General features: G+C 39.7%; 1 protein-coding gene across 5 annotated transcripts in view; it reads right to left on the reverse strand.

Moving 5' to 3' along the window:
- Window positions 1-13,772, reverse strand: part of MYO5A (myosin VA) — a 228,319-nt gene that overhangs the window by 118,473 nt on the left and 96,074 nt on the right. For all 5 annotated transcript variants that reach the window (XM_055363022.2, XM_055363025.2, XM_055363024.2 and 2 more), the window contains exons 2-4: window positions 8,647-8,757; window positions 3,878-4,049; window positions 1,533-1,677 (exon numbers count right to left, since the gene is read on the reverse strand). In XM_055363022.2, the coding sequence (XP_055218997.1) occupies window positions 1,533-1,677; window positions 3,878-4,049; window positions 8,647-8,757 (428 nt within the window). The remainder of the gene's footprint in view (window positions 1-1,532; window positions 1,678-3,877; window positions 4,050-8,646; window positions 8,758-13,772) is intronic.

Raw genomic sequence — 13,772 nt, forward strand, 5'->3', positions numbered from 1 at the left:
TAATACATTAATATTTCATAACGTCAGACTAATTGAATTTGAAAACTGGTCTTCCTAGTTATGTGACCTTAGAAAAGTTACACAACTTCTCTGTGCTTCATTTTTCTCATTTGTAAAATGAAAATTAATAATACCAAACTCAGAAAGTTGCTATGAGAATAAAATTAGTTAATAAATGGAAAGCAATTAAATGATGCCCTTCACAGAGCACATAATGTTAGCTGCTATTAGAAGTATCCGTATTAATATTATTTTATTATTAAAAGGGCATAATGATTTCTAGGGTTTTGTCCCTGAAATAATTCTAAAATTCTGTCACATGCTGGACCAATCATGTATACTCTCCCTGGCTGGAGAGGAGAAAATAAAAACCTCTGCAGTATTAGTTTTCTTTCCACCTTATAAATTACTCGTGGGTTTCCCATATTATATTTATAATGTGTTCTGCTTTGTAGGCTGGAGAAATGAATTAAACTTAAACTATTCTTCTACACATTCACAGTTTTATATTTTATTATATTATTAAGAGCATAATCTAGTCTTGAAAGTAACATTTTTCTCCCATTTTCCACCCTCAAAATGTTAGGGTTCCATGGTTAATATAAGAGACATTTTGCAGATGCTGTTCAGGATAACTGATGCCCTATCATATAATACTAACATTAAAATTCACACTTTCAGTTGGGCATGGTAGTGCATGCCTGCAGTACCAACTACTCAGGAGGCTGAAGAAGGAGGATCACTTGAGCCCAGGAGTTCAAGCCCAGCCTGGGCAACATAGCAAGACCCCATCTTGAAAGAAAAAAATTTCACACTTTCCTTTAGATTTAATTCCCTAGGATTCAGAAAGATTTTTTTTACAGCTCCTAGGCTTTTTAGTTCTAGTCTATTACTCATTAGCTGACTGACATTGGGTAGGTCATTTAATACCACTACACTAATCCTTTCATCTGTAAAACATAACATCTGCATCTGTCTTTTCCTAGTCACAGGATCATGATGAAATTTCAAAGGCAGTTTTTAAAAACTCTATGTCCCTTTATAAATGTGACGGGTTTGTTTGTTTGTTTGTTTGTTTTTGAGACAGAGTCCTGCTCTGTGGCCCAGGCTGCAGTGCAGTGGCACAATCTCGGCTCACTGCAACCTCTGCCTCCCAGGTTCAAGCAATTCTCCTGTCTCAGCCTCCCAAGTAGCTGGGATTACAGGTGCGTGCCTCCACACCCAGCTAATTTTTGCATTTTTAGTAGAGGCGGGGTTTCGCCATGTTGGCCAGGCTAGTCTCGAACTCCTGACCTCAGGTAATCCGCCCACCTTGGCCTCCCAAAGTGCTGGGAATACAGACATGAGCCACTGCGCCCGGCCCACTTTATTATTTAATAATAATCCAAGTCACCTGAGACAAACTTGTCAAGGCTGCTTATTTAGTAATTATTTACAAGGTTGCCATTCACTTTAAAATATATGTGACTTAGCAAGAAGAAATTATCATATCTAATAACTGCCATAAAATAACAATGAAAGCTTCTACCAACCTGGCCATTTGCTTGTAAGCTTCTTCAGCTACTGCAAAGATATGTGGATCCATATCACCCATGTTCTGACCACTGTATGCATTAATAATATCTTCTCCATAAATAGGCAGCTGTTCATAGGGATTTATAGCTACTAGGACTATACCTGGGAATAGGGTGGGGGACAAGAAAGAAAAAGAAGTCAATGATACCCTAATGGGCATATCAAACTTAGTAAAGTGAGACTCACAGTTAACACAATCCTTCATTTCAATTTAGTTAATATTAAACCAATAAATTGTTCAAGGATCAAAATGTATCATAGCCTTTGCCTCTGAACCCATTATACATAGTTCTGCCTAAAACACCATTTAAAAACTGGACTAGGTGGCTTAAAATAATGTGGCAATGTTATAAGAACTTTAAATATCTTCATATATTTAATCCAAAAATTCCACTTTACTTCTACAATTTATCCAAATGAAATAATCAGAAATTCATGCAAAGAGTTTTTTTTTTTTCACAAAGATGTTTATCATAATGTTATCTGTAACAGTGAAAATGGAAACAAAATATATAGGGCAAGGAGACTAGTTGAATGCATTCTGTTACATCCATACGATAGACTACTAAGCCACTACCACAAATCATGTTTGTCTGTTTAATTTGAGATAGGGTCTCACCCTGTCACCCAGGCTGGAGTGCAATGTTACTATCTTGGCTCACTACAGCCTAGACCTCCCAGGCTTACAAAATCCTCCCACTTCAGCCTCCCAGGTAGCTGGGACTATGGACGCGCAACACCATGCCTGGCTAATTTTTGTATTTTTTTTGTAGAGACAGGATTTTGCCATGTTGCCCAGGCTTGAACTCCTGGGCTCAAGTGATCTGCCCACCTCAGCCTCCCAAGGTGCTGGGATTACAGGGTAAGCCACAGCACCTGGTCCAAATCATGTTTTTGAAGGATATTAAATGTCATAGGAAAACATAATACAAAACTATATATAGACTGATTCCAATTTTATATCAACTTATGCATACAAAGAGAAAGGATGTAAATCAATATTAATACTGGCTATTTTTCAGTGGTGAGTTACATATAATTGTTTTTCCTTTTTTATACTTTTCTGTATTTCCTAAGAATTTTTCTGTAGGTGTATATTAACTTAATGAAGTCGTCCATTCAATAAATGTTTATTCAGCTCCAACTATGTGTAAAGTCTTTTCTAAACGCTGAACTTACAACAGTAAACAAACAAACAAACAAAAAGACTAATCTTTACCCTCATGGAACTTAAACTCTAGTGGGAAATTCAGACAATTAACAAGATAAGTAAGAAAATATATATATACATAATCTCAGATTAAATTGTAATAAGGAAAAGAAGGCAAAAAATAATGCAGGGAAGAAAGACAGTAAGGAGGGGTTTCTGACTTGATAGGGTGGCCAGACAAGACTTCACTGAGAAGGTAACACATGTGCAAGGAAAAAAAATGGAAGAAAAATAACAATTGAGAAACAGAAATAGTTACCAGAAAGGAAAAGTTAGTATCAATGATATAAAGGATGTCAATTATTTTAAGAAGAAAAGGTGGCTGTTCCTGTCTAAAACAGGAGAGTAATGAAGAAATCATGAGCACTGAGTTGGGTATACCACACGAATGAATGGAAATCCAGATTTGAGCTTCCGAGGACAGAGTGATTAGTGAAAGAATGGTAAGACGTCAGCGGAGAAAAAACAGCCAGAGGAAAGGGAGAAAATAAAAGATAAGAACAAACTGGGAAAGAGAGAAAAAAGAAGGAAAGCTGGAGAAAGGGGAAAGGAACACAAACACACACACATGCAGAGGCTTTATTTCTTGGAGAGATAAAAAGCACCATGAGCTGGGTGGCTGGCAGCTAACACTGCAATGAGCAGGGGCCCAGGCAAGCAGGAGTGAGCAAGACGAATCACCACGAGTCAAGTTAGTTCTGCATGGCTGAGTAACTGACCACAAGATAACACTAAATCTCTTGAACCTGCTCCAAAGATAAGTCCTTGGACATCTACTCTTCGTGTAGTAGTTTTTGGAAGAGAAGAAAATAACTGGTGAATTTGGCACTAAATCTGACATATGACTTCTGTAAAGGGAAAAAAATTCCAAAAGATGGGCCCAGTCTTTTTATTTTTAGCAAAATTATGTAAGCTCACAAATGAGTTTATTCAGCATAAATGCAACTTGGTAAATCTTTCTGATAACGCTCAAGTGATTTTGTCTAAGAGAAAATCCAACCACAGCCTGCTTTCCCCATGTACAATATTTCCATGGCTATATCCATTAGAGGAAAGAGTCCACAGTCGATTCGGAAAGCAAAGCATACTTACCACAATATGTATAAATAAGTTTGGAATCAATAAAGCGGACTCTGAGATTATGGAGCACAGCAGGCTCATGAAGATAGCTGAGGGCTGTGAGGTCATTTTCACCAACAAGTATGTCAGGATTTCGTAAGTGAGGCAGCTCCTTGGTCTTTGGATCTAGATGGTATTCCAAATCCTGAAAATGCACAAGACACAGCATCTGGATGAATTATGGCAAGGACTGTGAAAGAGGCCTATGCATTTTGCTTACTTCCTATTCCTGATTTGCTTCTCAGCTATTAAATGCATTATTTTCCTAGCACCTTCCAATATCACAGAAACTGGTGGAGATGGAAACAATATGAAGTGCGTTTTCATTAGACATACCAACTTGTATTAACAATTTTTGCTAATATACTTTGAAAGCCATAGCCTAGACCTTTTTCACCCACGTACTGAATCAGAAGTTTTAAACTTTTCAATATGTTTCTCTCCTCCAACCCCTTTTACCTATAAAAAAGTGGCGGACAATATAAAAGAGTGGTGGAGAGCTTGGCTCTAGGATCAGATTGACCAGGATTCAAATCCTGATACTAATACTTACTTTTTATGTGGTCTTGAGTTACAGTATTTCACCCAAATCCTTCATTTGTAAAATGGGCTAACAGGGTTGTGGTAAAAAAGTAAATAAGGCAAGTCCGGCATGTGGTAAGTACTTAGGAATCCTTAAACCACTAGATACCCAAGAATCCCCTGAAATTATGTGCAACACTCTGTGTGTATGTGCACATATGTGTACTTTTTTTGAGGCAAGACAATTCATAGTTTTCATGAGATTTTTGTTTTGTTTGCTTTTTGTTTTTTCTGTGCATATGCTTATTCATTCATCAGATTTAGGCCGGACGCAGTGGCTCACACCTGTAATTCCAGTACTTTGGGAAGCCAAGGCGGGCAGATTACCTGAGGTCAGGAGTTCGAGACCAGCCTGGCCAACATGGCAAGACTCCGTCTTTATTAAAAATACAAAAATTGGCCAGGCATGGTGGCTCATGCCTGTAATCCCAACACTTTGGGAGGCCGAGGTGGGTGGATCACCTGAGGTCAGGAGCTCGAGACCAGCCTGGCCAACATGGTGAAACCCCATCTCTACTAAAAACTCAAAAATTATCCAGGCGTGGTGGTGGGCACCTGTAATTCCAAATACTCGGGAGGCTGAGCCAGGAGAATCACTTGAACCCTGGAGGCAGAGGTTGCAGTGAGCCAAGATCACGCTACTGAACTCCAGCCTGGGCTACAGAGCGAGACTCCATCTCAAAAAAAAACAAAAACAAAAACAAAACAAAACAAACGACATTTTAATGGGGTTCCTGGTCCCAAAAGTTAACAAGTACTATTCAGTTAATTTTGAATAGAGATGGGGTCTCACTATGTTGCCCAGGCTGATCTCGAACTCCTGGGCTCAACGGATCCTCCTGCGTTGGCCTCCCAAATGCTGGGATTACAGGTGTGAGTGACCATTACTAGCCACTATTCACTTTAAAGTCACGGGAATATGGCTTTATGGCACAGCCAACCATGAATATTGTCACTTAACTATATAAAGGGGCAAATAACATAGGACAAGTGAATAGGAATAAAAATTCAATTTAGTTGTAGGGAGGGACAAGGTTTTGTAAAAAGCCAGTTTTGGTAATACTAAAAATATATACAGAGGTCAAATATTCAAATCATATTTGAATGAATTATGCTAAAGGAGAGAAAAATTAACAATTTACCACTCAGCATTTCTTGCTGCCTGTTTATCAGAGAATATCACCCTTGCCTGGGGCTGACTGGTCCTTGCATTGGCCCTGTAAATACACAATTGTCTGTTCTGGTATTAGCCAGAAGACTCCAGAATGGCAGAAGGGCAACCCAGAGCTCTTTCCTCAGTCTTCATTACAGGGTGGGGTTGTTTGTGGCGAGTGTGGGGAGAAGCTGAAATTGAAATATTAGAGAAGACACTAATTTGAAAGGTAGAGAAGATCTGTAACATCTTCACAGAAATTTCTTTCTTGGAGTTAGGCTTTAAATGGACATAACCTGCTCCTCTGGAATCACTGGACATCATTAAATAAATATACTCTTCTACTATTACAAAAGCCATGCTTTCTCTATTTTATTATAGGACCCTAAGTGACTATAGTTTCTAAAAAGAGAATGATTCTTGAATAGTTCATGAATTTTTTAATGTCTATTCTTCTTGTTTGACCCCTGTCCCTAGTCTTGCTTTTATTAAAGGTATGTATCATTCTATTTCTAGATTTTTAAAAAATACTAAGGATTAATAAAATTAAACATAGACACTGTACTCTGGTTGGCAAATCTGCTTCTTATAGGGGTATGGATTAGCAATTCTGAAATAACTTTATGTCTATAATGAATAAGTAATATAGCTAATGAAAACCAAAAAGAGAAGTTATAGTACACATAATCAAAGGAAGAATAATAGAATGAAACTGGTGGCATTGGACTGGAGAAAAAAGGATCCCTATTAACTCAAGGGTTTTATTTTCTTTAAAAAAAGTCAAGGCTGGATGCAGTGGCTCATGCCTGTAATCCCAGCACTTTGGGAGGCCGAGGTGGGTGGATCACTTGAGGTTGGGAGTTCGAGACCCGCCGGGCCAACATGGTAAAATCCTGTCTCTACTAAAAACACAAAAATTAGCCAGGCATGGTGGCATGCGCCTGTAATCCCGGCTACTCAGGAAGCTGAGGCACAAGAATCGTTTGAACCCGGGAGGTGGAGGCTGCAGTGAGCCAAGATTGCACCACCATACTCCAGCCTGGGTGACAGAGCAAAATTCCGTCTCAAAAAAAAAAAAAAAAAGTCTAGTGCAGTAGCTGATGCCTTTAATCCCAGCACTTTGGGAGGACGAGGTAGAAGGACTTCTTGAGCCCAGCAGTTCAAGACTAGCCTGGTCAACATAGCAAGACAACCATCTCTAAAAACACATTATATATATAATACATACATACAAACACATACATACATATGTAAACATAGACATAAAGTAAGTATAGATGGTTGAGTATACATTAGTATAGTATGCATACATATTAGTATCTATCTATCCATCCATGTATATATTTTTCTAGCTCTCAATGCTAAGAGGGCTGAGAAGTGGTGTCATCTCAATAGCAATGAGCACACCTAGTGCTCAGATCTTGGCTGTCAAATACTATCCTCCAATATAAGGCAACAGGGCTGGGAAAGGGGAAATACAGGGTAAGTATCTTAGGGTACCAGGAGAAGTGCTATATCTAAAAAAAAAAAAAAAAAAAAAAAAAGCCAGGCACAGTGGCTCATGCCTATAATCCCAGCACTTCAGGAGACCGAGGTGGGAGGACTGCTTGAGCTCAGGAGTTCGAGACTAGCCTGGGCAACATATTGAGACTCCATCTCTACTAAAAAAATTAAAAAATTAGCCAGGCATGGTGGCTCATACCTGTGGTTCCAGCCACTAGGGAGGCTGAGCCTGGGAGGCATGATCAAGCCACTGCACTCTAGCCTGGGTGACAAAGTGAGACCCTGCCTCAAAAAAAATAAAAAAGGATAGGGACCTGTCAAAAAAGTCAAAGGACCCAATCTAAGAGAGATCTCAATGACCAAAGCTGGAACAATTTAATTGATAAAATAAATAATGATAGTAATGAAGAATAAAAGAAATACCCATGAGCCCATAATAAATAAATGATTAAAGTAATAAATAAATGGGAGAGGAGAAACAATACTTTCTTCCCTATAGAAGAATTCTAGTTAATAAGTATAGAAGGAAGGAAAGAAATGGAGAATCACCACTAGAACACAACGATATTTGCTGCAGGCAAGACACAGTAATGAACACTGGGCAAATATTAGCAGGCAAAGTTTAAGGAGAAGCAGGATATATGAGTGGCCTCAAAGCATCTGCCCCAACACAATGACATTCATTAATTACAAAGGGAAAACAGTAACTTTACAGTGGATAACATGGCAGACATCACCTTAAGCAACTGGTCATGGCCAGCAATCTGCAAAAATCCAATATAGTCAAATAGTATAAGCACTCATCTTAGAGTCATCTGTGTTCAAATCTCACTTCAAATTCCAAAAGCCACTTCCTGGCTGTGTGACCTTGAGCAAAACTACTTAATGACTTTGAAGTTTGGCTTTCTTATTTGGAAAATAGTGATTATATCACCTGCCAACCCATAGGGTTGGTGTGAAATTTAACATGAGAAAATTCACTCCGAAGTGCCGAACATTTTGCCTAACAAAGCAGATGACCAATAAATGTTAAATAAGTTAATTCCCTAGTTTGGTATTAAAAGCCCTCCTAATTGGCCTAATTCTTCCCCGCCTTCCTCCCAACTAGTATCTTCCCCTCAGTTTTGCTCTCCATGCTGCCACCAATGAGTCTCCTCTAAGACCTGGCACCATGCCTCTTTTTAAAAACACTACAAGCACTCCCCATAGCACACCAGTTAAATGCAAGAGTTTTAGGATTAGATGTGAATCTAAACCTGATAATCATAATAAATTCACAGGCCAAAATAGAAGCTTTTTAAAGTATCTGCTATTTTCACTAATCTATGCCATTAAAAACACTATCAGGATAGAAAACTGAGTTTGCCATTTTTACCAATTTAGTAAGTCAAAATTCTAGGTAAGTTCAAAATTTAACTTCCATTGGGAGTTTACTTCACAGTAAATTTACACTTGAACTCCCTTCACTTTATGCCAATGACAACAAATGAAAGTGAGATCTCACCTTTCCTTCCTCGAGGTGAAGCAGGAGGACTTTATCTCCTGGCTTATAATCTTTGAGCAGCTCTGCTGACTTCCAGACTTCCTCTGGATCAGGTATCCAAACCCTGGCAAACTAGAAGACAAAAGGAAAAAAATTTAAACTAGCAAATCAATTATTTTACAATAATATATAAACATATGATAACTATTTATAATTAAACAATTTATGAAAAAAAATCTTGGCCAACATGAAATTCACTTTTTTTTTTTTTTTTTTGAGACAGAGTTAAGCTCTTGTTGCCCAGGCTGGAGTGCAGTGGTGCGATCTCAGCTCACAGCAACCTCTGCCTCCTGGGTTCAAGCAATTCTCCTGCCTCAGCCTCCCGAGTAGCTGGAATTACAGGCGCCTGCCACCACACTCAGCTAATTTTTTTATTTTTAATAAAGATGGAGTTTCGCCATATTGGCCAAGCTGGTCTCCAAACTCCTGACCTCAGGTGATCCACCCGCCTCAGCCTCCCAAAGTGCTGGGATTACAGGTGTGGGCCACCACATCCAGCTGAAATTTACTTTTTAAATTAGTAAACAAAAAATATTTTAGCTCTCATAGCACCACCATTCCCAAATTATATAAAAAGTGTGTTCTGAAAAAACAGTTATGATCAAAGCTTGACTTTGCTTTACACAGTAAATGCCACCTGAAAGTATAATTTTAGGTTAAAATGTACACATAAGATCTATTTTTGAAGCTATGGTGTTGTGGTTCTGCCAGTTTCAACAGCACAGCCATCTTTTTATGGCTGGGTTTACAATTTGGATTTTTTTGTTCTTTCTTTTTTTTTTTTTTTTTTTTTTGAGATACAGTCTCGCTGTGTTGCCCAGGCTGGAGTGCAGTGGCACGATTTCGGCTCACTGCCACCTCTGCCTCCTGGGTTCAAGTGATTCTCCTGCCTCAGCCTCACGAGTAGCTGGGACTACAGGCATGTGCCACTGTGCCCAGCTAATTTTTGTATTTTTAGTAGAGACGGGGTTTCACCATGTTGGCCAGGCTGGTCTCGAACTCCTGACCTCGTGACCCACCTGCCTCAGCCTCCCAAAGTGCTGGGATTACAGTCATGAGCCACCGTGCCTGGCCCACAATTTGGATTTTTTTATTGTGGTTTGCATCCCGTGCTCTGCAAAGCCTTAGTGATTTCTCAGACATCCTTCAGGAGCCATCACAGTAGGGAGAAGAGGAGAATAAAAATAACAGATTTTTTAAAACTGAAGAAACACGGTTTTTCAGCATTTTGCCTTCATTATTTTATAAAGATGAGTGGGAAATGGTAAAAATGGCACAGCCAGTCACTAATAAGCTTAGCTCCTGTAGCCTCAACATCATGAAAAAGGCATGGTAATCATCAGGGATTCCTAAAGCAGCAAATATTTTGCCTCAACTAGATACTCCCTGGACATAAGCCAGAAGATTATGTGGTCAAGTTTGAAGAAAAAGAACAAAATATACTAACATGCATAAATCTTTCAAATACCACATTGAAGAAGTGTTTTTATGTGCTTGGACTCTCCGGGAAGAAATTTCCCTTTAAAAACATGCATACACTAAACCTAAATGCCCATTTTCATGAACAAATCACATATGAAAACAGGAATCCTAGGTTCAGCCAGCAAGGGAAAGACATGACACAATCAATCATGGCTGGCATGGGCCAGACTGAACCCAGTCTCTGGCCTGTATCTGTATCCTCATTTCATGTAAATTCACCTCTAGATTTCATTTTTAACAATGATCAGGGTACTAATTTACTTGGAGCTTTGAGAAGGAGCATTTGGATTTGAGTATGTTAAATATGGGGCAACTTCCCAAAGAACTGTGATAATGTAATGACTATTCTAAGTACTGGGCACAAAGTTCTGGAAGCTTGTAACAAGGTCATTCCCAAGTACAAGAGAAATTTACATGACCCAGTGATGAACTTACAGATAGGAGAAAGCGAAAAGAAAGTGGGTGAACGAAAGTACAGGTAGATCTGAGATTCAAGATAATTTAAATTAAGAAAAACATTTCAGCATGCCATGCCACTGTCCTGGATATTATGTTAACCTCTTTTTTTTTTTTTTTTTTTTTTGAGACGGAGTCTCACTCTGTCACTCTGTCACCCAGGCTGGAGTGCAGTGGCACGATCTCGGCTCACTGCAACCTCCGCCTCCTGGGTTCAAGTGATTCTCCTGCCTCGGCCTCCCGAGTAGCTGGGACTATAGGCACGTGCCACCACACCCAGCTAATTTTTTTGTATTTTTAGTAGAGACAGGGTTTCACCGTGTTAGCCAGAACGGTCTCGATCTCCTGACCTCATGATCCACCCGCCTTGGCCTCTCAAGGTGCTGGGATTACAGGCATGAGCCACCGTGCCCAGCCTATGTTAACCTCTTTACTGACAAATATTTTCAAGCCTTCCTATTGGGAAGCTGCTGTGGTATATTGCCATAGTTTCCAAACTACTAGATTTCATGGCTGGTAAAATTTTTTATTTAAAGTTTGGGGACTGATATAAGGTTATTAACTAACTTTTACTCTTGACAAGTAAGATTATAAAACCACTAATTATTGGCAGCACTTACAGACAAGTAGAGGCTAAAGCCCTCACACTCAGCAGAGGCAACATAAATACCAATTTACTGTCTAATATCACCATCGTTTTATAAAATAAAGGACATTTTAACAAGAAAACAGTAGGACAAATAGCCATCACAGTTTTTTTGTTTTCTGTTTTTCTGACACAGAGTTTTGCTCTTGTTGCCCAGGTTGGAGTGCAATGGCATGATCTCGGCTCACTGCAGCCTCCGCTTCTGGGGTTCAAGCGATTCTCCTGCCTCAGCCTCCCAAGTAGCTGGGATTACAGGTGCCTGCCACCACACCTGGCTACTTTTTTGTTGTTGTTGTATTTTTAGTAGAGACAGGGTTTCGCCATGTTGGCCAGGCTGGTCTCAAACTCCTAGCCTCAGAGAGTGATCCTCCCACCTTGGCCTCCCAAAGTGCTGGGATTACGGCGTGAGCCACCACACCTGGCCTGGCCATCATAGTTAACATACAAATCCCTTACCGTGTTCTACAAGGGCCTTCATGACCTGTCCTTTCCTTCCCCTGCCAACCTCTAAGCCGGCACTATGCAGATCTTATTTTAGTTCTTCAGGAACACAGTTTTTGTTTGCTCCTGTCTCTAGACCCTGGCTCTTGTTAAGCCCTCTATAATGTACTTCTCCCAGATCTGCTTATGTCTGCCTCCTTCTCAGTTATATGATAGCTCAAATGTAAACCTCTTCAGAGAGGCCTTCCCAGACCTTTCTAGCGGAAATCAATCCAAACTACTATTACCATTCTCTATTTTACATTCTTCAGCACTCTTATTCACTATCTGAAATCACCTGCTGTTATGTTCTTGTTTGTTTACTTATTTACTATCTCCCTTCATTAGAACATAAGTTCTGTGTCTGTGTTGTTCAACACAGCAGGCAGTACTTAGAACAGTACCTGACACAGAGCTGGTGCTTAGTAAGAACTTATCGAAAGAAGATCAGAATAAAAGGCATCTCTTTAGATTGAATATAAGTAGCATGATTAAAAGCTCGATCAATTGCTTTAATTTTCTCTTATTATTACCAACACATACAAACTTTTAATCTAAACAGTTTGCAGAGGAAAGAGTATGGAATTAGACTATGGGTTCTAGTCCCAGGGCCACCAGATGGGCCTTGGCCTTTATTTCAGGCAACAATAAAACGAGGATGACAACAATAGTCTTCTAGTTTATTGCAAAGGCTTACGCACATAGAAACTTCATGAAAAGTATAAACCAATATATAAGTACAAGGTGGGGTTGTTACTGTTTTTCCCATAGGAAGTGATTTCTAATGTCATATATCAAACATGTTACTGAAATTTGTTTTACAACTTTTTTCCCAGGGACACAGTCCATAAACTGAGTAATATCTGTACATATCACTAAAGCCTTACTCATGCAATAAATATTTCTGTGTACTAACTGCTCCCACTCTGAAGCTTACTTTACAAAGATAGCATTTTTGTAGCTTTCTCTGGAAGGCACTACTGGTTCCAGAAAAGATATATAAATAAAAAGAGATTAAGAGTCGGGCTGGGCACGGTGGCTCATGCCTGTAATCCCAGCTCTTTGGGAGGCTGAGGCAGGCGGATCACTTGAGCTCAGGAGTTGGAGACCAGCCTGACCAACATGGTAAAACCCCGCCTCTACTAAAAATACAAAAATTAGCCAGGCATGGTGGTTCGTGCCTGTAATCCCAGCTACTCAGGAGGCTGAGTTGGGAGGATTACTTGAGCCCAGGAGGTGGAGGTTGCAGTGAGCTAAGATCAAGTCACTGCACTCCAGCCTGGGCAACAGAGCAAGACTCCATCTCAAAAAAAAAAAGAGAGAGAGATATTCAGAATCATGAAATGACCTATCACCTTGACTGATGAAAACACAAAAAAGGAAAATGTGTCCAAGTGAGTTTGTAGAAGCATGACTGACCAGTGCCTAAACATGAGGAGACTTTAAATCTAGAAAGTGCCTTCATGTTCTGTGTTAGTAGGGAGCTCCAGCTCAGATTTCCACAAGTATTTTGCAAAAAGTAGATACTTTGCCAAAGACTAGATTTCCAAGGGCTAGATGTTAACAAAACTTACAGATAAGCAGTGGGAGGATAAGGCCCTCATATTCACCAAAAGCAAGATATTTAAACACTGAACACCACCCTGATAACCAATTTCCTCTTTATCTTAGCTTTACCTCTGAGGAAAGCATCCAAGGAGAAATAGGTCAGAAACCATTCTATTATTACCATTGCCTTTCTGTGGTTCTTTTCCATCTTAACCAATGAGATCAGTGACTCTGCAGAAACAACTATGCCAGAAGGGGTCAGTTTGAGGATATATACCTTAGATGCTGAAACAGGGAAATCTCAACCTGACATGCCGCTTCCTACTGCTTTCATCACTTCCAACCCTGCCTCCCACTCTTCCCCCAGGCCACAACGCAAATACACATGGCAGGAATAGAACTAAACTTGTCCAGTCACATCCGGTGAGAAGACTGGGGGAAGGCAGGCAAGAAGACAAGGCCACTGGAACGCATG

The sequence above is a fragment of the Gorilla gorilla genome, chromosome 16, assembly GCF_029281585.2.
Source record: "Gorilla gorilla gorilla isolate KB3781 chromosome 16, NHGRI_mGorGor1-v2.1_pri, whole genome shotgun sequence".
NCBI classification, from domain to species: domain Eukaryota; kingdom Metazoa; phylum Chordata; class Mammalia; order Primates; family Hominidae; genus Gorilla; species Gorilla gorilla.